Here is a 23005-nt window from a genome sequence, read left to right as displayed (position 1 = left end):
TCTCTCTCTCACCCATTTGTTTTCTAAATGAACCAATTAAAATAAAAATAACTATTATTGTAAATGTTGCTTTGACTTTTTTAGTGAATTATGTTCAACAAAAATATAATCATCTCAATTTTGGATGATTCCTCTAAATATATAATTTTAATAAATTAATATATTATAAATTGATTTACACAAATTCATGTATAATACGGTATCACCGTAAAACGTATCACATATTTGGGTTAAATAACTCAATAATAGAAACTTTTAATATAATGTATCTTTTGTATGAACTTATCTGACAATAAGAAGATTTCATACACCAGGGACTGATCAATTTACGAGTAATTATAGGTATTATCACTTTAAACTATGAGAAGGTTTTCATCAAAAAGAAATATCAATGTAAAATTAAATGAGGACTTGGAGAGTCGAAACCTTGCTAAAACCTAGGTTTGCTATTTCGTATGTTTCTTTGTTTTAATAGGTTTGCTATCTTTTATAATTTTAATATAAATAGTTCTAAGTGTTGTTGATTATTAGTGAAAAATTAAGTAAATAAAATAAAAGAGCTATTGGGAAAATCAATTCTCCATGAGATTGGAATAAAACAAGAAAATTGTGGATGAGAAGATGAAAGATAATGACAAATGAAAATGAAGGCACAAAGATGAAAACATATCAAAATTTAACATATTAAAATTAAAAATGTAGAAATTAATACGGAGGAGGCATAGGTTTAGTTGAATTTGGGCTTGTCATACTTTATAGACCTTCTTCGGAATTTTTCCTCGTTATAATGCTTAAATTAAACCAAAATTCCAATGTAATGTCACTTGTGATTATAATTGAAAATTTGAAATAAGTAAATAAAAAAATATAAAAAATTCATACAATAGCAAACTTTGCAAAATAATTTTCAAGATAAGCAGTTTTTTTTACAAAGTTGTGGTTAGGAGCTGTTTGCTGCTAGTAACAGGCTGCGAATAAAGACTGGAGGTCAAAAAAAGTCAAAGAATTTGTTCTTTGTTATTAACAGCGAACAAAGACTTTGACTATTTTTTATCTCCAGTCTTTGTTCGCTGTTAGAAACAGCGAACAGATGCGAGCTAAAAACAGCAAATCCCCTTATTTGACGAAATTTTAGCTTTGTTTGCTGTTACTAAGTGCAAACAACCCCAAACCACAAGTCTGGGAAAAAACTGCTTATCTTGGGAAATAGTTTTAAAAGTTGGCTATAATGTGATTTTTTATATATATATTTTTGCTTATTTATTTAAAATTTTCATTATAATTTCTCAAATTACGATTCTATGTAAAGTCAAATCCCCAATAGTTTAATAGTTTATCATCATCATCATGCCCAATTAATCCAGTTCATAGAAACTATGATCAGAATTAGGGGAGAAATTGAAGACTACAAAATTATCCAAAGACCAAAATGTAAAATTTTGCTTTTCATGATGACAGAGTAAGGCCGAAAATTCAATACACGTTAGAAAGAGAGGGAGTTTTATTTGAAAATTCAATACATGTTAGAAAGAGAGGGAGTTTTATTTTTCCTATATGGGGTGAAAGTCAAATCTTGTCAAATAAATTTTTCTCTTTAAACGCTAAGTCGACCTATGATTCGCCTCAAAATTTATAAGAAAGGTTCAAAACATTTGGCAAGCCAGCCAACCAACCAGCCTTCAACCAAGAAAATATGGGTCCATACAATAATAAGGTTGATATGCTTTCAGGCTAGCCTTACTCCAATGGTCATTAGTATGTCTGAGGAAAAGTGGTGCACAAAGTCCCCTCAACAACTACTATTGTACATTCCACCTTAATTAACTCTTCTGGAAAAGTAATTGTGACAGTAAAGTACTTAAGGAATGTTTGGTTTATTTGAATTCAATACTCTACTAAACAAACAAACAAACAAACAAACAAACAAACCACCTTCCAAAGAAAAAATTATAATTATATAAAGCCAAACAAGGAATATATCACAACTGTACAAATACAATCTTCCAACTGCTGCCAATTTTTCACAATTTTCTGATTTTATGCCATTTTTCCCTTCCTCTTTTCAATTAAAATCTACCCCATAATTAATATCTAAGTAAATCTAACTACTGAGTTTCAGAAATTAAAACAAAAGCTACAAACAGCGGCTAGATGGGGTTTTCCTCCTTTCGGCTTTTGGCCAAGGAAAAACGAGAGTACTAACAAAGAAGTCAATGAACACCCGAGAAACTCCACCCGCGGAACTCTGTTATATTTCATCGGTTAATGAAGTAGGCGTCAAAAAATATTCAAGCCCACCCACGTAAACTACGAAAAAAGGAGTGATCTTTGCTTGGGTGATCAAAGACCAGAAGTGATACGAGCTGGTAAAATGAGGGGGACGAGCACTGGTTCCGTAATTTTCGCTTTTCCTGCAGCAATTTCTTCTAATCTTTTCCAAGTCGCTTCACGTTTGACGTCTACTTCCTGTTCCATTGATTCATCTTCCAGAAACTTTTGTAAACACTCCTCGAAAAGCTCGGAATCAAAGTCATACAAGATCTTTCGTACGTTGAGGGTCAAGCTATGAACAGCCTGGTTCCAATGATTTCGTGTATTCCTTTCCAGTGCAGGAAATACAATAGGTAAAATAATCTTGCAGTTGTGTTTGATCAAGTTTTCAATGTGATCATTGTTCCACAGGAATAGTGCCCTTTCTGCAACCTGGAAAGGAGTACAAAAAAGAAAGGGGAATCAAAGACAATACAGGCCCACAGAACTTGCCATCAAACTAAAAACAGCCCGCGAGAAAAAAACAGTTGCAACTTTCTTGGACAAAGACCTTTCTGGCACTAGGAACAAATACAAGAACAAAGAGGATCTATCCACATGAAATGCATAAAGAAAAATCAAACAATTTTTATAATATCAACTATGCTAGAACTTTAAGAGAAAACCCCATTGTTATATTTTATCTTGACATAAGAGTTTTGGTTATAAATTGAATTAAAAATCCAGACCAGAATTCCTTTTTATCCTAAGAAACTAGTAGGATGTTTGTTTGAACACATAGATTCACTCGAGCTCCAGATATCGATTGCTCATAATCTTGAATTCCGATCAATGAAATTCGAACCCGAGTTCCCTCGATGTAGTTAATATGCACAGTGACATACATCTAGAGAGTTTTAGCCTAGAGAAACTAGTAGAAACTGTTTTACGTATATTAACCAGTCAACATAAACTAAAAAACAGTGCATTACTCCAATGCCTAAGCGGGGTTGAAGGGGTTGGATGTACATATAGAACTTTAACAACCATGAGTAATCAACAAGAATTAGAAAAATAAAAAATAAAAACCTTTCCGCTGGAGGCAAATCACAGTATGGACCAAGATACACCAATTGCAGCTTTTAATACCAATTGATGCTCAGAACAAAGAAGTAGACTGGGTTTGGGAGATCACTACCACTATACCACATTCAAATTTCTGTTCTCCAGAAAGTAGCCAATATATCAGAGTAAGACTCGCTATAGTAGAAGAGAGGAGATAAGCTAAAAGGTTCACTCATTGAGTACAGCAGACTTGCATTGTCCTTTTAAAGGAGTCTTTCACCACCAATTCTAACAAGTAAAGCAGCCCAGGAAAAGATGTGTTTCACAATAAGCACCTAGGAACCTCCCCCCTCCAGAAAAAACAAACAATGGCTTAATTCGAAAAAACACAAATATTGAGACAAAACATTTTGCCAAGAAGTGATTTCACCGGGGTATGAAAAGACAATGATACAATTTACAAGTGATGAAAACCAAGAACTTTCGAGAAGAACTTTATAGTCACCTAATCATGTCTGACCCAATTTGAGACTTTAAAAAACTCTAGAAATCAAACTATCATCTTCGGCAATCAACATAGTCACAAAAAAGCCAAGATTAGCCTAGTGGCATACAGCTTGGGCCCATGACTTCAAGGTTATGGAATAAAATTGCATTAGTGGGTTTGAGGTAAATATTCCCCTTAACACCCAGCTCCCAAACATCCAGACGGTCTTGCCCATTGTGTTAGTCAGGTGAAGGGCCCATCTTCTTAGCAACCAAAAAACCATACTCAATATATTAGATTTCCATGTTACCCGTTAGTCTCCAAAGTCCAAAAGTTGTAGAAGATTTTCAATGCTACATATATATTTAACATTCTCCAAAGCTTTTAGGTTGTTTTGATTATTAAGATGGTGAAACTTAATGAATTAAGAACACATGTTTCTCATCTTAAACTCCGCTTGTGAGAGCTTTACTTACTCATTGTTGGTCTCGTGTGCAAATAAAGAAAGACAGTGACCAGTATGATTGTGACAACAAGTTTAGTGAAACTTAGTCATATCACACAATCTTGAACCAAAAATCAATTATCGAAGTGAATGGAGGAGAGTTCATGCGACTATTGACTTAATATATTGGTCCATGTAGCCGACCCAATCTCTTGGCATGAAAGCTTTGGCATTGTTGTTGATGAATGTGTATTACCTCACCAAGGAGATGTCTAAGGTCCACGACAACAAGAAAACTAGCAGATCCTCAAACATTGAACCTGATTTTATCCACAAAGGTCAACTAAACAACTAGTCAACATGAGTCACATAGCTATGACTGACATAACAACCTTAGGAAAAAATACCTTATCTAAAGAGAACTATGTTTGTCATTGAAAATATGTTGATCTCTTTGAAGGCATACCATCAAATTGTCAAAGGATTGAAAACTATACTCCAGTTCAATCTCTATGAATTGTTCTCCAAGGCCCAAGCCATTAACAAAACATAAGTTTAACCAAATAATAATTCTAAAATTAACTCAATCACCGAAAAAAACAATAAAACAAATGACAATGCATTAAGATTTAACCAGCCGATCCTTCATAAAATCATAAGCCTTGAACCTTGAAAAAAAATATTGCTACTGAAAAAATATAAAATTCTCTGATGTATAACGAGTAAAAATATGGTCTCAGCAAAGTATTGGGGCTCCAAATAGCAATAATGAGGAAGTCAGAAGCAAATTTTACCAAACAACATCATACCATAATTTGAGCAAGAAGAAGCCGAACATAAAAATCATCTCTAAGAAAAATATCATACAATGAGATGCATCTAGGAATGTGAGAAGTCTAAGAATTGAACTGGACCAATTCACTAAAGAAAAAAAAAAAAAAAAAGGAGCTAAGTTTAAAAGGCTAGATAGAGAAGGCACTTTCATAAAGTCTTTCATCTTTTTCCCTGCTTCTATAAAATCAAATGCCTTCAATCTATAAGATCTTTAGTACATCTATCTCAACAGTATCCACAACAGGTATTCCACCAACTACTGTTATCTCCAACTGTAATTCTTTCTTCTCAAGTGTAAACCACCCTACTCATTAAGTATCATATAAAGTTTCAAAACTCTAAGTACATCTCAAATGATGGCTCTAGGTATAACAGATGACCAAAATACTGTAGAAAAGGGAACAAAAACTCCTAGAGTGCAAGAGAATCCAAATGAATCTAAAAATGACTTTAATGTGTGGCAATACAAAGAAATCTCCATCCCTGAAGAGAATGAACACATTTAAACTGAGTATCCAGTGGAAGTCCCCACCATCCCCTTCCCAAGAAAACCTCCAACCTACTTGGCGTCGAAAAAGAAAGGGAACCAACAAACATTTTCACTAATCATAATGAACATCCATCACCAATATGGACAATACCTACTTATCCAAGAACTAGTTCTTTCAACTTAGCAACAATCCTTTATAAAACATATTTAAGAAAAGAAACATTTACTCTAGACAAGTGCGTAAATGCAGCTTCGGTTGCGATAACAATAATGACGGTGATGCAATAATGATGTTGTTTTACACCAACATAGCATGAGATATTCCTCAAACCAACCTATAACACGGTTTTTTACTCCTTTACCAATAGTATGGGTTCGATAGATTTGAAAACCTTTACAAAACGATGCGGCCTTGATTTTGCATTTTATGAGGCAGATGAATCAAAAGTTACATAAAATACTTGGACTATTCTCCACTCATGTCTAATCCTTGTAATGCTTTGAAAGAGACTAACCTAACTATTTAGAGAAGTTTTAAGATTTAAGAAAGGAGAATAGATGGTTAGAACTTCAACAGCATCCAGAAATTGGAGGGTAATTGGTTATAGTCCTCCTACCCTTAAGAGTTTGATCTATGATTAAAATTAAATGGAATCTTATCAAGAATGAAGTCTATTTCGCAAATGACCTAACATCGTAGAGCTGCCTAAGGAACGTATTACATTCAAGTCTAATCTCACAGGGTCTTGAAATCGAAAATTCGATGGACAACACCCACGTCAACCAACAGCATTAGCAAACATACTCTAGTATGAAATAGGGTGCCAGTTACATGAGCGTTGGGCATTGGCCATTTGGATAATCCATGAGAAGCTTAGTATAAACAAAAAACAAAGGGAGCAAGGTGTAATCATCCAAATCAAGCTCCACCAACATCAACATCAATTCCGACAACTCTGCAAGATGCTCCCACTAAAGATACTTGGGGGATTGGAGCGGTGAGGGTATAGTTATATTTTCAGCTTTTGCCTAAATCCTACAATAACAGAGCTACTGTTTTCATGAAATCATAGATCCAACGTGGTACACATAAAGAAAAAGTTCTTGAAACAACTTACAAAGTACATTATGACACAACAAAGCAAATAAAGGGAGGGCGGGATAAAATACCATATTTAGCTAAACAGTCAAAGAACTCAAAAAAGACAGGACAGGAAAAATACACTTCATACCTGGAAATGTGAACTGCTCAAGCAACGGGCAATTTGACGAAACAAGGGCACTAAACATCGCTGGAATTCCGGCATTTGTGTTGCTTCTAAAATTTCTTCTAACTCACTCAAGAACATCACTTCCTTGGAACTATTAGTGATGGGCCAATACTTTAATAGCCCTCTAATTACAGAATCAGCAAGCTTGCAATCTTTCTCAACAAATTGTGTGATACAGTAACTTAATTGTTGGTGATACATAGGCAAGCACCTTGGTTTATGCAGAGGTATGAGTGCCCTAACAAGAAAAAGCTTATGCTCCTCTTTCAGTGGTAGAGCAAATCCATTAATGATGCTCCCCAGTATCTCGAGAAGTTCAGCAATCCCATTATGTTTCTCGGTTTCGAAAATAAACTGATAAAATATATTGTTAATTGCCTTTCTAATGTACGGGCGGTGCACCATAAATTTTCCATATATGCGATGTAGAATCGTCTTCAAATAATCTCTTTCTCGGGGATCTTCTGAATCAAAAAGATCCAACAACTTCAACACAAAGGAATGATCAACATACCTCTTGGCTAATTTAGCATCAGTTTCAGGAGATGCCACAAATCTCAATAAGAACTCATACACTATCTGTAAATGAGGCCATGAGGCATCCATCAAAGGCTCTTCCTCTTCAACGTCAAACGCCTCTATAACTTTGTTTTCTCTAGGTTGAGCGGCAAGAGACCTAAATAAGTTTACAGATACCATTTTTATGACCTCTTGCATTACATTCTCCGAAAACTTGCCATTAGCCGAAGAAATGTAATCTACTATTTCCAACAATGTTTGTCTCTTTATCTCTTTTTCTCTCAGATTCTTTGTTGGATCATGGAAATCAAATAAAACACAACACATACGAAGCTTTCTCATAAACAAGCTCTGCTTCTCTGAGCTTGGAGCATCCATAAAACTTGGCAATGCTTCATAAGATGACAACATAACACCATTCATCATCGATTCTACAGTTCGAGGCAATTTCTTTCCCTGATTCTGCCCCACATTTGAAGCAGCATTAGAACCCAGATTATGCTGGTTATTAGACTTGTTAGAGCCTACATCACTCTTCCTAACACTGGTGGACGCATTCGAACCAGCAATAGAAACACTTTTATGATCTCGATTCTCCAATGATTTCGATGATTTCCTAGGAATCTTACTGAGTATTTGCTTAAACATTGCTCACTAAAACACCAATTACTATATACCAATTTCTTGAAATCTTTTGCAAAATTCACACGAAACCAAAGCAAATATTACCAAAAGACCAGTCACAAACAGTTAATATGCAATCCTTTTTGCTTTTTCCTTCTAGATTACAAACTTGTTCATCAAATTTAGACTCAATCAAACAAACCCAGAAAAATTCTACCACATCCAAATGAAAAAATCATCTTGATTAAAAATTTGCACAATATATCAACCTAACTCAGATACCAATTCAAATTCAAAAAGTGCTCAAGCATGCAAAACAATTGCACCAAACAAAAAGGGGGCAAAAATTAAACTCTCTTATAACATGAAACAGAAATTTACCATCAAAAATTGTAACCAAAACCCAATTCAGCGGTTCACAATACAATTCAAAATCATCAAACCCTATTGCCTTGTCCCTTGAAAGTTGAAATACTTGTTTTTTTTTTCTGATTTTTTACAATAAAATTATACCCTAAAAAAATTCTTCACTTTTCTTTTTCGGGTTTTCACCGGAACAATAGAGCAGCAAAGATTCAATATTTTGGGACCTAATTCAAAATAAAAGATGAAAGAAGAAACTTGAACGTGTAAATCCACTATGAATAAGTGATGAGAAAATGACACTGTCTAATTTATTGTTTACAAAATCTGTGTAAAAAGAAATAATAAAACTGATATCCCTCTTTTTCCAATTTAAATTTTGAATTATAAAAATAATGAAAATTTCTCATACCACAATAATTATTTCTGTGGCTTCTTAAAAACTAATTTTGAAAAATAATTAAAAGAAAAAGAAAACGTTATTATTTTCTTTAGAAAAACAAAATGACCTAATTTCATATGCTTGTTTGGAATATCATAATTTGTAGGGCAAGTTCCAATAAAGAAAGTTATACTTTTTTATTAATGATAATTTAGAAAAAGATAAGAAAACAAAAAAAAAAAATAAAAGCCCAAATAAAATATCAAATCAAATACTCCATAAAAAGAATTAGTAAGACTGTCCATGAATATAGTAACATTTAAAAAGAAAAGAGACCAGAGAGAATAATCAATAATGGTGAGAAAAATAAAAGCCATATACTTATATACTCCATTATATCAAAAGTATAAATTTGAATAATTACAAATTCGACAATATTATGATAGAGATTATTTTTCTTGAATTAGTTTAATGTAAATTTAATGTCTTTAAATAATTTATTTGCAATCTTAAATAATCACTTATCATTTTAAAATAATTATTTTAAAAAATAAATTTATTATATCAAACACGGTACAACACAAGATGTTGTATTATCTATGTGTTCTTCCATTAAGAAGTTGTCTTCCCGTTGACAATTTGACTCTGTCTAACAACACATAGGTTGACGGCTTCCCATTTCATGGTGCTTGACTAAAAAAATCCGGGTTTCCAAAAATTTTATGTTCTTTTAATTTTGAATAATTTGTAAATTATAATTTTAAAGTTTATTATTTTTGCGACTTAGAATTACAGTTTTAATATTTATTTTTTATAAATTATTTTATAAATTACAGCCATTAAAGTATCAAAATTTAAAGGCTCATGCCAAAACACAGAATTCGACTATTTTGATGGTCAGAATTTTAAATTAAGTGGTCGAAGTTATGTGTTTTTGACTTAAACCTATAAACTTTGATACTTCAGTGGCTGTAATTCGAAAAAAATATACATTAAGACTGTAATTTGCAAAAGTACTAAACTTTAAAATTATAATTCGCAAATTATTATTTAATTTTTTAATTTTAGATAGTCTTTCAATATATATTTATATTTTTTATTTTGGATAGGTTAGAAAATTTATATAAGGAGGAGAGACAATAAATATATTATGTAGATGGTGAGAATTGCATATATATCACAAAAGTGGAAGAAAAAGTCACCGATCACTACTTCACTAGGCTAACCTATGATTCTCGAATATTTGTCAACTATTATCCAATTGATAGTTAATAGTATCTAATTTGATATAAATTTGATCGACGCTAGTTATTTTTAAAACATTTTTAAAAAGATAAAAAAAATTTGTATTTTATGTTCATTGCATTAAGATATTTTCAAATTTAATTGAACAAGTAGAATTGAATAAAAATCAAATCTAATTAGTAGTCAATGGTTAACAAAAAAATATAATCTACTTGAAATCTTACTATTTTGTCCGCCCTCATGTTTAAGCCCAATTTGTATCCAAATAAATTGATGTTGATTTGGAAGTCAACAAATAGGAAGACTTACCTAACTAATTAAGGGTTCAAAATAAAGATTTAAATTTATTTTAGAAATTGACCCAAAACTAATTTAACTTATAGTATTACTAATTACAAACTTAATAATGTTTATATAGAGACTTAAATCTAAAATGACTTGAATTAAAATTAACATGAGATATTTATTAAATAGACGAATATAATTTAAATTTAAAATAATTTGAGTTATGAAAATTCGACCTAAAATCCAACTGATTGATAGAATAACCCTAGTCTGAGGACACAATTGATGTCCAATAGCACCAAAGAATCACCGAGTGTACAAGCAAATCGCATTCGCTACCATTTCTTTGAGACTGTCTAATTCAATTGTCACTTTAGAGAGGACTTGACTCTAACAACCTTTCGTAAGTTATCGCACACAGACTTTGTCTCCCACATTCCCAAAGGATAAGCCTAATAATAGTTCAGCTAGCGACGAACCTTGGTTTTGATTGGCCCGTGCTTGATCCCCTTTAATTATTTTTATTGATTAAAATTTAAAATTAATTATCCAAATCAAGCTCGCAAACAAGATTGATAAAATCTAAACTGAACAATCTGAAAAAGAAACAAATCCTAAATATCAAACCCGAATCAACACCTCTAAAGAGAATTAGTATTCAATATTCATACGCATTATATAGTGATGGGGAGTAGCATGTTATTATTGACACAATAGGGGCACCAAATTATTAGTGATATAAAGGAAATTATAAAAATAGACAAAATAAAAAATAGTTTAAAAATAAAAATTCCGACAAAGATGCAACATTTTCCAATAAAATGGCCCCTGATAATGGAAGATATTAATAATGACAAACCCTGAATGATCAGAGACTAGAATAAAATGAGAAAAAGAGAGCAATAATTTAACAAAAAGTAGAGTTGTGAAGGAGTAATTTGAAAATTATTCTTTACACGAGGGTGTATGATTTATTGAGGCACAATAACCGATGTCGCACCGCATCCAAGTGCACGGACCCTTTTCTGCCTTGGCTTTTGTAAAAGCTGAGATTAGAACACCCTTCATGAAAGTGGTGGAAACTGGAAAGCATTACGATATTGTAGTTTCTTGTACCTTTCAGAGCTCAAGCTCTTTCTTCATACCAGAGGATGAATCTGTCAAAGTGTCGATTAACATGAATCATTGTGTTATGTGTATTAGTCTCTTGATTAAGGCTATGATGGAGGAGAAATGAGAATGCTACAAACTTATAACCCACCAACTACAGTAATTAATGCAGCCTAAACTGCACTTCAAAAAAAAATGCAGCCTAAACTGATACACAAATTTTACTTCCCTAATGTCATTGAGTGACTCCGTGAAACTCCCGACTAAGCGGGGTTTGTGAGGGTGGATGAATGTATCTTATTTCGTATTAAAAGGGTTTGTTCGTTTTCGATTGACCTATGATAGCAATTAGCAAACATGATTTAAAACTTCACACAAATAACAAACACTCAAGTGGATCTTTGGCTCCCCGTGGAGCGAGTACCTGCCAGATGGAGATGCGAAAGGAATGGGTTCAAACATAAACCCAAATTTCTAGGACAAATGAGCAGTATAAACAAACTGCACATGAATCATGTCAGATATGATTTGTGCTCCTTCCTAAAAGGAACACATAATGGCCATAAGCCTTTTAAAAATAAAAGATGAAAGTTTCTTCTGCCTCAATTAATGAATTAAACTTCTTGACTCAAGTAATAAAAGGTGAAAAAATAGGCGTGGATTTGGTCATCAGGTTCTTTTGATGTAAACTGTTCTAGCAAACTGTCCAATGAGGCAAAGAAGGCAGTGCCCCCATGAGATGCATTTTGAACTAATAATGAGTATGATCACAAGAATCAATTCCACATCATATGCAAAACCTAACAGCAAACTGCATTCTATAAAGAAGATCATGATGAATGGTGTCGGTGCCTACTTCAGTATGGTCTAGATCCACTGCTGATGCTAGTATGCATTTAAAATCCTAAACAAACAGCACGTTAAACTTTATAGGGGTACTCTTTTTTCTCTTTTATAACTGCCAATATAAAGATAAAAGGGCTGGAAGTTCGAGGGAAATGATAAAACAAAAGATCAGAATAAACACATGCCATCATGCATCTTTATGCACCCTTGGAATGAACGGTATATCATATATGGGACACTGGTAAAAGAGAGACCAGAATGCCTGTCACGCATTCCTTTCAAATATTAGAAGGCATAAGATAAATTTCACCTTGTTGCGGAACTGCATGCCAATATGATGGTTGAGTCCACCATCATGAAACTTGGAAGCAAATATATCAGCAGCAAACACCTAAAAACCATTAAAGTTGGAGGATAAGACCACTATTTTTTCTGGCAACAAAAGAAGCCTAATTTAAGATAAAATTAGATTGCCAATGACTGATCAATGCAATACAAACAATCACCAAGACAATTGATCATAATATATAGTAAGAAGAGATTGCTGGACACCTTGCTCCATACACGACTGTAGCAACTAGCTTCATAACCAATTGCTGAGTGTGGAAAACATGAAGCTGGGTTAGTACCTTCCAAGATTGGTAACCCCAACATCACCTGGAAAACGAAAGACAACTCAGCCAAAAATCCAATCTGAAAGGAGAACTAGTATATTATGCCAGTGTAACCATTTGTTTACCTTGGGATGAAGAAACTTGAACAACTCGAGGAAGTTGACGTTGTCAGTAGAAGTATTATTTGATCAAAAAGACCTAGAAAAGGGGTTTTAGGCTTTTAGTATAATTTAACAGATTATCCATAAAGCACATACACATTGACAGGTCACCCGACAGTATTGTTGATTAGCCAAATGGTATTATCTAAAAAGAACAGAAGATCATAACATCTCAAGGATCAAGATGAAAGCAGCATGAAGTACGTTGAATCCTACAATTCGAATACAATATGTACAGAATAACGTAAGCCCATTTAAGCAGCATAAATTTAGGCTTAGTTTTTAATATGCCCAAATTTACAGCAAAGTTAGTTCAATCTTCATACAAACTGTCACCATAGCACTATAAATATTTGTGCTCACTTCACCTTGACGATAACCACACCAATGACAAACTTTGGACCAACAATCAAACAGAAGACGTACGTTCTTCTGGTAAGTGGTAAGTGAAAAGTGAGCATCACATCACCAGGGTTTACATTAGGAAATGTTCTTTAAACCTGAAATTACTTTACAGCACTAATATCATGCATATTTCCTTCAACCGAAGGCAACCGTAATGTTCCAGAGATCAACATGCAGTAAACACGAAGCTGAGTATAAAAGTTAAAAAGAGTTGACAAATAGCAAACTGTCTTCATGTACAAAGAAATTATTTGATAATTCCAGGACATAGGAATATTGCTTACAGTAAAGAATTTCCTGCCTCAACTTAAGAGCAGAAAATGAATATCGCCATTTCCTCAAAGAATTACAAACGTCATCCTTGATTGGCCTTGTGACATCCTATAAGAAGGACCATTATAATATATAGCATCAGCTTAACAAGTACTAAAAAACTATAGGAAACTGAAGAGCAAGTAGTATGAGAAAGAGTATCTAGCTGGACATTCTCAACTCAGTATGAATTACGAGATTAGATTTTCTTGTTATTCTCGGACAACAATCAATAGCAAACATGCACCAATATGCCACTATCTATCTTTAATCTATATCAAACTGCAAGCTGCAAACTAGAAACTGGGAGAGTAGTATGAGCATAGATGAAGGCTGCAATTACCTGATAATAACCAGATATTAATTTCAAGATGCTGCTCTCGAAGCACCTATTCATAAATTATAAAAGAAAACTATGTCGGCTCGGATGATTTCCAAAAGAATTTTCTTCCCAAAAAGGTGAAAAACTTTACCAATTTTCAAAAACATGCCCAGGAATCTCAACAAAATCATGATCAACACACAAGCCAGAGAACCGAGCAAGTGATGCACGATTACACAAAGGGTGGACCTGATAAATCATTACCAAGCTAAAGCCATTAACTGATGATCACAATTTCAATTCAAGACAAGAAACATTATCTTTTTAAGTTTTATCCACCAAAGATTAAAGACACTTGTGACTTGACACAAGCAAAGCATCACTTAGCAGCCAATACTTTCTTTCTTTTGTGCGTGTGTGTGCTGTGATGATTATAAGTTGTGCATGCTTGGTCGCATATACATATGGTTTAAGGGTTATGGAGCATTTCAGTCTATTAGTCTCAATAGAAAATTTCAGTATTCATAATGAGATATGCCACTCCTTTTATTAGTGTGGACTCGCATGAACTACTATAATTATGCAATAATATGCAACAAGCTATTATAATTGCAATATTTGAGATTTTTATAGTGTATAATTAATAATTAATTTATTAGTTATTAGTTCATTATTTGGTTTATCAACTAAAATTATGAGTAACTATGATTGAAGTGATCGTAATAAATAAAGTTAAAGGGTATTAATGAAATTTTAACGAGAAGACATAACGTTGTAACGGTGAAATATCATTATAACTGTAAAATAACGGGCGTTAAACGTTACGCAATGGTCAACACGGTGTTTTGACCATGAAATTTCATGCACCGCTATATAACGGGATTTAACATCGCGGAACTATCAAAAAGGTTATATAAGGGGGTTACGTAACATAACAGGGAAGTTTCTATTACATAGAGTGAGGACATCTAATAATTTAAAGCACTAGAGAGCATGAAGAACAACCGTAATGCCTATTAAGAAAAGGCTTATGAGGCTGTGACGCTGTGTTAGAGTGTGGACAGTGATGGTCACAAAAGAGAGGGAACGTGAAGCGAGGATAAGGGGAAGGAAGGTGGGATTGTGTCTTCCAAACCATGTCTTTCCTAAAAAGGGAAAGAATTTGCAACCATCAATTTCCTTTCCTTCCCTTCCCTTCTCTTCCTTCTTATCCAAGCACATAAAAAGTGAGGGTCAGCAAAGTGTTAAAAGAGTTTCAAACAAGAGAATCAGTTAGACGAGAAAGGAGTTGGAATGACTACTCAATAATACAAAAGTAAAGAGAAAAGAAATCAGCTGACAGATTTTTTCTTTTGTGAGTTTTTGGATTCTCACTTGAATGCTAAAATCTTGGGTTTATCTTGTACTTGCAATATAGTCCAAGAACTATCAATATCAATATTGAATGTCATCTTCGCTCTTATTTTATACTCTTGTTTTCAAGTCGATAACAGTCTTCATAATATATTCAACTTTCAACAAAAGTACAGAAGGCGATTACTGATTTGCATTTGACATCATCAGAAAGAAGAATACCATAGGCTTCTAACAATATAATATCTAAGCCTGACAAATAAGGAGCTTCGAGTACTACAGAAAAGTACAAAAAGACGAGTTTATGTTTTCATTTACTGGCTAAGACAGGGATATCATTCAGAATAGATCGCAGAAGGGAATTCCAAATGGAAGCACATAAAACATGCAGTCAAAAACAAAAGTTTTGATTTTGAAAACACAACATTCAAAACTTACCACATGGCCAAATTCATGGAAAAGACTAACAACTTCAGAAAACCGTAATAATGCTGGAGAGTTACCATCTTCTTTCAAGAATTCGCACATTAGTAGAACAACTGGAACCTAGAAAGACAAAGATGACATACAATTGTATCAAAGGTTAGAATCAGAAAGTAGTGTTAAATAAACTTCAAACCACACCCTTTTTCTCTCTCTCACCCATTTGTTTTCAAATTGAACCAATTAAAATAAAAATAACTACTATTGTAAATGTTGCTTTGACTTTTTAGTCAAAAAAAAATATAAAAAATTCATACAATAACAAATTTTGCAAAATAATTTTCAAGATAAACAATTTTTTTTCAAATTTGTGGTTTGGGGTTGTTCGCTGCTAGTAACAGCGAACAAAGACTGGAGGTCAAAACAAGTCAAAGAGTTTGTTCTCTGTTATTAACAGAGAACAAAGATTTTGACTATTTTTGATCTCCAGTCTTTGTTCGCTGTTAGCAACAACGAATAGATGTGAGCTAAAAACAGCAATTCCCCTTATTTGACGAAATTTTAACTTTGTTTGCTGTTACAAAGTGCGAACAGCCTCAAACCTCAAATCTGGGAAAAAAATGCTTATCTTGGAAAATAGATTTAAAAATTGACTATAATGTGATTTTTTTTATATATATTTTTGCTTAATTAATTCAAATTTTCATTATCATTTCTCAAATTACGATTCTATCTAAAGTCAAATGCCTAATAATTTAATAGTTTATCATCATCATGTCCAATTAATCCAGTTCATTGAAACTATGATCAGAATTAGGGGAGAAATTAAAGACTACAAAATTATCCAAAGACCAAAATGTAAAATTTTATTTTTCATGATGCCGGAGTAAGGCCAAAAATTCAATATATGTTTGAAAGAGAGGGAATTTTATTTTTCCTATATGTGGTAAAAGTCAAATCTTATCAAATAAATAATTGAGAAAATTTTTAAATGCTAAGTTCACCTATGATTCTCCCGCAAAATTTATAAGAAAGGTTCAAAACATTTGGCAAGCCAGCCAACCAACCAGCCTTCAACCAAGAAAATATATAAGGAATGTTTGGTTTATTTGAATTCAATACTCTATTAAACAAACAAACAAACAAACAAACCACCTTCCAAAGAAAAAATTATAATTATATAAAGCCAAACAAGGAATATATCACAACTGTACAAATACAATCTTCCAACTGCTGCCAATTTTTCACAATTTTCTGATTTTATGCCATTTTTTCCCTTCCTCTTTTCAATTAAAATCTACCCCATAATTAATATCTAAGTAAATCTAACTACTGAGTTTCAGAAATTAAAACAAAAGCTACAAACAGCGGCTAGATGGGGTTTTCCTCCTTTCGGCTTTTGGCCAAGGAAAAACGAGAGTACTAACAAAGAAGTCAATGAACACCCGAGAAACTCCACCCGCGGAACTCTGTTATATTTCATCGGTTAATGAAGTAGGCGTCAAAAAATATTCAAGCCCACCCACGTAAACTACGAAAAAAGGAGTGATCTTTGCTTGGGCGATCAAAGACCAGAAGTGATACGAGCTGGTAAAATGAGGGGGACGAGCACTGGTTCCGTAATTTTCGCTTTTCCTGCAGCAATTTCTTCTAATCTTTTCCAAGTCGCTTCACGTTTGACGTCTACTTCCTGTTCCATTGATTCATCTTCCAGAAACTTTTGTAAACACTCCTCGAAAAGCTCGGAATCAAAGTCATACAAGATCTTTCGTACGTTGAGGGTCAAGCTATGAACAGCCTGGTTCCAATGATTTCGTGTATTCCTTTCCAGTGCAGGAAATACAATAGGTAAAATAATCTTGCAGTTGTGTTTGATCAAGTTTTCAATGTGATCATTGTTCCACAGGAATAGTGCCCTTTCTGCAACCTGGAAAGGAGTACAAAAAAGAAAGGGGAATCAAAGACAATACAGGCCCACAGAACTTGCCATCAAACTAAAAACAGCCCGCGAGAAAAAAACAGTTGCAACTTTCTTGGACAAAGACCTTTCTGGCACTAGGAACAAATACAAGAACAAAGAGGATCTATCCACATGAAATGCATAAAGAAAAATCAAACAATTTTTATAATATCAACTATGCTAGAACTTTAAGAGAAAACCCCATTGTTATATTTTATCTTGACATAAGAGTTTTGGTTATAAATTGAATTAAAAATCCAGACCAGAATTCCTTTTTATCCTAAGAAACTAGTAGGATGTTTGTTTGAACACATAGATTCACTCGAGCTCCAGATATCGATTGCTCATAATCTTGAATTCCGATCAATGAAATTCGAACCCGAGTTCCCTCGATGTAGTTAATATGCACAGTGACATACATCTAGAGAGTTTTAGCCTAGAGAAACTAGTAGAAACTGTTTTACGTATATTAACCAGTCAACATAAACTAAAAAACAGTGCATTACTCCAATGCCTAAGCGGGGTTGAAGGGGTTGGATGTACATATAGAACTTTAACAACCATGAGTAATCAACAAGAATTAGAAAAATAAAAAATAAAAACCTTTCCGCTGGAGGCAAATCACAGTATGGACCAAGATACACCAATTGCAGCTTTTAATACCAATTGATGCTCAGAACAAAGAAGTAGACTGGGTTTGGGAGATCACTACCACTATACCACATTCAAATTTCTGTTCTCCAGAAAGTAGCCAATATATCAGAGTAAGACTCGCTATAGTAGAAGAGAGGAGATAAGCTAAAAGGTTCACTCATTGAGTACAGCAGACTTGCATTGTCCTTTTAAAGGAGTCTTTCACCACCAATTCTAACAAGTAAAGCAGCCCAGGAAAAGATGTGTTTCACAATAAGCACCTAGGAACCTCCCCCCTCCAGAAAAAACAAACAATGGCTTAATTCGAAAAAACACACAAATATTGAGACAAAACATTTTGCCAAGAAGTGGTTTCACCGGGGTATGAAAAGACAATGATACAATTTACAAGTGATGAAAACCAAGAACTTTCGAGAAGAACTTTATAGTCACCTAATCATGTCTGACCCAATTTGAGACTTTAAAAAACTCTAGAAATCAAACTATCATCTTCGGCAATCAACATAGTCACAAAAAAGCCAAGATTAGCCTAGTGGCATACAGCTTGGGCCCATGACTTCAAGGTTATGGAATAAAATTGCATTAGTGGGTTTGAGGTAAATATTCCCCTTAACACCCAGCTCCCAAACATCCAGACGGTCTTGCCCATTGTGTTAGTCAGGTGAAGGGCCCATCTTCTTAGCAACCAAAAAACCATACTCAATATATTAGATTTCCATGTTACCCGTTAGTCTCCAAAGTCCAAAAGTTGTAAAAGATTCTCAATGCTACATATATATTTAACATTCTCCAAAGCTTTTAGGTTGTTTTGATTATTAAGATGGTGAAACTTAATGAATTAAGAACACATGTTTCTCATCTTAAACTCCGCTTGTGAGAGCTTTACTTACTCATTGTTGGTCTCGTGTGCAAATAAAGAAAGACAGTGACCAGTCCGATTGTGACAACAAGTTTAGTGAAACTTACTCACAGATGACCAAAATACTGTAGAAAAGGGAACACAAACTCCTAGAGTGCAAGAGAATCCAAATGAATCTAAAAATGACTTTAACGTGTGGCAATACAAAAAAATCTCCATCCCTGAAGAGAATGAACACATTTAAACTGAGTATCCAGTGAAAGTTCCCACCATCCCCTTCCCAAGAAAACCTCCAACATACTCGGCGTCGAAAAAGAAAGGGAATCAACAAACATTTTCACTAATCATAATGAACATCCATCACCAATATGGACAATACCTACTTATCCAAGAACTAGTTCTTTCAACTTAGCAAAAATCCTTTATAATACATATTTAAGAAACGAAACATTTACTCTAGACAAGTGCGTAAATGCAGCTTCGGTTGCGATAACAATAATGAGGGTGATGCAATAATGATGTTGTTTTATACCAACATAGCATGAGATATTCCTCAAACCAACCTATAACACGGTTTTTTACACCTTTACCAATAGTAAGGGTTCGATAGATTTGAAAACCTTTACAAAACGATGCAGCCTTGATTTTGCATTTTATGAGGCAGATGAATCAAAAGTTACATAAAATACTTGGACTATTCTCCACTCATGTCTAATCCTTGTAATGCTTTGAAAGAGACTAACCTATCTATTTAGAGAAGTTTTAAGATTTAAGAAAGGAGAATAGATGGTTAGAGCTTCAACAGCATCCAGAAATTGGATGGTAATTGGTTATAGTCTTCCTACCCTTAAGAGTTTGATCTATGAATAAAATTAAATGGAATCTTATCAAGAATGAAGTCTATTTCGCAAATGACCTAACATCGTAGAGCTGCCTAAGAAACGGATTACATTCAAGTCTAATCTCACAGGGTCTTGAAATCGAAAATTCGATGGACAAGACCCACGTCAACCAACAGCATTAGCAAACATACTCTAGTATGAAATAGGGTGCCAGTTACATGAGCGTTGGGCATTGGCCATTTGGATAATCCATGAGAAGCTTAGTATAAACAAAAAACAAAGGGAGCAAGGTGTAATCATCCAAATCAAGCTCCACCAACATCAACATCAATTCCGACAACTCTGCAAGATGCTCCCACTAAAGATACTTGGGGGATTGGAGCGGTGAGGGTATAGTTATATTTTCAGCTTTTGCCTAAATCCTACAATAACAGAGCTACTGTTTTCATGAAATCATAGATCCAACGTGGTACACATAAAGAAAAAGTTCTTGAAACAACTTACAAAGTACATTATGACACAACAAAGCAAATAAAGGGAGGGTGGGATAAAATACAATATTTAGCTAACCAGTCAAAGAACTCAAAAAAGACAGGACAGGAAAAATACACTTCATACCTGGAAATGTGAACTGCTCAAGCAACGGGCAATTTGACGAAACAAGGGCACTAAACATCGCTGGAATTCCGTCATTTGTGTCGCTTCTAAAATTTCTTTTAACTCACTCAAGAACATCACGTCCTTGGAACTATTAGTGATACGCCAATACTTTAATAGCCCTCTAATTACAGAATCAGCAAGCTTGCAATCTTTATCAACAAATTGTGTGATACAGTAACTTAATTGTTCGTGATACATAGGCAAGCACCTTGGTTTATGCAGAGGTATGAGTGCCCTAACAAGAAAAAGCTTATGCTCCTCTTTCAGTGGTAGAGCAAATCCATTAATGATGCTCCCCAGTATCTCGAGAAGTTCAGCAATCCCATTATGTTTCTCGGTCTCGAAAATAAACTGATTAAATATATTGTTAATTGCCTTTCTAATGAACGGGCGGTGCACCATAAATTTTCCATATAAGCGATGTAAAATCGTCTTCAAATATTCTCTTTCTCGGGGATCTTCTGAATCAAAAAGATCCAACAACTTCAACACAAAGGAATGATCAACATACCTCTTGGCTAATTTAGCATCAGTTTCAGGAGATGCCACAAATCTCAATAAGAACTCATACACTATCTGTAAATGAGGCCATGAGGCATCCATCAAAGGCTCTTCCTCTTCAACGTCAAAGGCCTCTATAACTTTGTTTTCTCTAGGTTGAGCGGCAAGAGACCTAAATAAGTTTACAGATACCATTTTGCATTACATTCTCCGAAAACTTGCCATCATCCGAAGAAATGTAATCTACTATTTCCAACAATGTTTGTCTCTTTATCTCTTTTTCTCTCAGATTCTTTGTTGGATCATGGAAATCAAATAAAACACAACACATACGAAGCTTTCTCATAAACAAGCTCTGCTTCTCTGAGCTTGGAGCATCCATAAAACTTGGCAATGCTTCATAAGATGACAACATAACACCATTCATCATTGATTCTACAGTTCGAGGCAATTTCTTTCCCTGATTCTGCCCCACATTTGAAGCACCATTAGAACCCAGATTATGCTGGTTATTAGACTTGTTAGAGCCTACATCACTCTTCCTAACACTGGTGGACGCATTCGAACCAGCAATAGAAACACTTTGATGATCTTGATTCTCCAATGATTTCGATGATGTCCTAGGAATCTTACTGAGTATTTGCTTAAACATTGCTCACTAAAACACCAAATACTATATACCAATTTCTTGAAACCTTGCGAAATTCACACGAAACCAAAGCAAATATTACCAAAAGACCAGTCACAAACAGTTAATATGCAATCCTTTTTGCTTTTTCCTTCTAGATTACAAACTTGTTCATCAAATTTAGACTCAATCAAACAAACCCAGAAAAATTCTACCACATCCAAATGAAAAAATCATCTTGATTAAAAATTTGCACAATACATCAACCTAACTCAGATACCAATTCAAATTCAAAAAGTGCTCAAGCATGCAAAACAATTGCGCCAAACAATAAGGGGGCAAAAATTAAACTCTCGTATAACATGAAACAGAAATTTACCATCAAAAATTGTAACCAAAACCCAATTCAACGGTTCACAAGACAATTCAAAATCATCAAACCCTAATGCCTTGGGCCTTGAAAGTTGAGATACTTGTTTTTTTTTTCTGGTTTTTTACCGTAAAATTATCTATGTGTTCTTCCATTAAGAAGTTGTCTTCCCGTTGACAATTTGACTCTGTCTAACAACACATAGGTTGACGGCTTCCCATTTCATGGTGCTTGACTAAAAAAATCCGGGTTTCCAAAAATTTTATGTTCTTTTAATTTTGAATAATTTGTAAATTATAATTTTAAAGTTTATTATTTTTGCGAATTAGAATTATAGTTTTAATATTTATTTTTTGTAAATTTTTTTATAAATTACAGCCATTATCAAAGTTTAAAGATTCACGTCAAAACACAGAATTTAATTATTTAGATGGTCTGAATTTTTAAATTAAGTGGTTGAAGTTATGTTTTTTTGACTTAAACCCGTAAACTTTAATACTTCAGTGGCTGTAATTCGCAAAAAAATATACATTAAAACTATAATTTGCAAAAGTACTAAACTTTAAAATTGTAATTCGCAAATTATTATTTAATATTTTAATTTTAGATATTCTTTCAATTTATATTTATATTTTTTATATTGGATAGGTTAGAAAATTTATATAAGGAGGAGAGACAATAAATATATTATGTAGATGGTGAGAATTGCAAATATATCACAAAAG

At 33.7% G+C, this 23005-nt stretch overlaps 2 protein-coding genes and 1 pseudogene across 2 annotated transcripts; all 3 read right to left on the bottom strand.

Moving 5' to 3' along the window:
• Positions 1 to 1933: 1933 nt before the first annotated feature.
• On the bottom strand, positions 1934 to 8859 carry LOC130807906 (serine/threonine protein phosphatase 2A 57 kDa regulatory subunit B' theta isoform-like). The gene is made up of 2 exons (XM_057673304.1): positions 6804 to 8859; positions 1934 to 2703 (listed from the first exon to the last, which is right to left on the bottom strand). Exons 1-2 carry the CDS (start codon positions 8007 to 8009, stop codon positions 2341 to 2343), a joined length of 1569 nt encoding a protein of 522 aa, XP_057529287.1. The 5' UTR covers positions 8010 to 8859; the 3' UTR covers positions 1934 to 2340.
• A 1968-nt stretch (positions 8860 to 10827) lies between these two features.
• LOC130809251 (probable thimet oligopeptidase) lies at positions 10828 to 16049 on the bottom strand. Its single transcript, XM_057674938.1, has 8 exons — positions 15822 to 16049; positions 14182 to 14279; positions 14052 to 14097; positions 13681 to 13777; positions 12956 to 13028; positions 12769 to 12873; positions 12527 to 12607; positions 10828 to 11417 (listed from the first exon to the last, which is right to left on the bottom strand). Exons 1-6 carry the CDS (start codon positions 15909 to 15911, stop codon positions 12870 to 12872), a joined length of 408 nt encoding a protein of 135 aa, XP_057530921.1. The 5' UTR covers positions 15912 to 16049; the 3' UTR covers positions 10828 to 11417; positions 12527 to 12607; positions 12769 to 12869.
• A 913-nt stretch (positions 16050 to 16962) lies between these two features.
• On the bottom strand, positions 16963 to 22522 carry LOC130809250 (serine/threonine protein phosphatase 2A 57 kDa regulatory subunit B' theta isoform-like; annotated as a pseudogene).
• Positions 22523 to 23005: the final 483 nt, after the last annotated feature.

This window comes from Amaranthus tricolor, chromosome 3, assembly GCF_026212465.1.
Source record: "Amaranthus tricolor cultivar Red isolate AtriRed21 chromosome 3, ASM2621246v1, whole genome shotgun sequence".
Classification (NCBI taxonomy): Eukaryota; Viridiplantae; Streptophyta; class Magnoliopsida; order Caryophyllales; family Amaranthaceae; genus Amaranthus; species Amaranthus tricolor.
This window is presented reverse-complemented; position numbering and strand designations above follow the sequence as displayed.

What these genes read in the sequence shown, in the direction of transcription:
- LOC130807906 (XM_057673304.1), bottom strand. Translation starts at nt 8,009, where the DNA reads ATGTTTAAGCAAATACTCAGTAAGATTCCTAGGAAATCATCGAAATCA. An exon ending in TGAGCAGTTCACATTTCCAG is followed by an intron (nt 2,704 to 6,803) that starts GTATGAAGTGTA and finishes ACTCCTTTCCAG; the next exon opens with GTTGCAGAAAGGGCACTATT.
- LOC130809251 (XM_057674938.1), bottom strand. Translation starts at nt 15,911, where the DNA reads ATGTGCGAATTCTTGAAAGAAGATGGTAACTCTCCAGCATTATTACGG. An exon ending in GGGCATGTTTTTGAAAATTG is followed by an intron (nt 14,098 to 14,181) that starts GTAAAGTTTTTC and finishes ATTTATGAATAG; the next exon opens with GTGCTTCGAGAGCAGCATCT. An exon ending in TAATATCTGGTTATTATCAG is followed by an intron (nt 13,778 to 14,051) that starts GTAATTGCAGCC and finishes TCCTTCTTATAG; the next exon opens with GATGTCACAAGGCCAATCAA.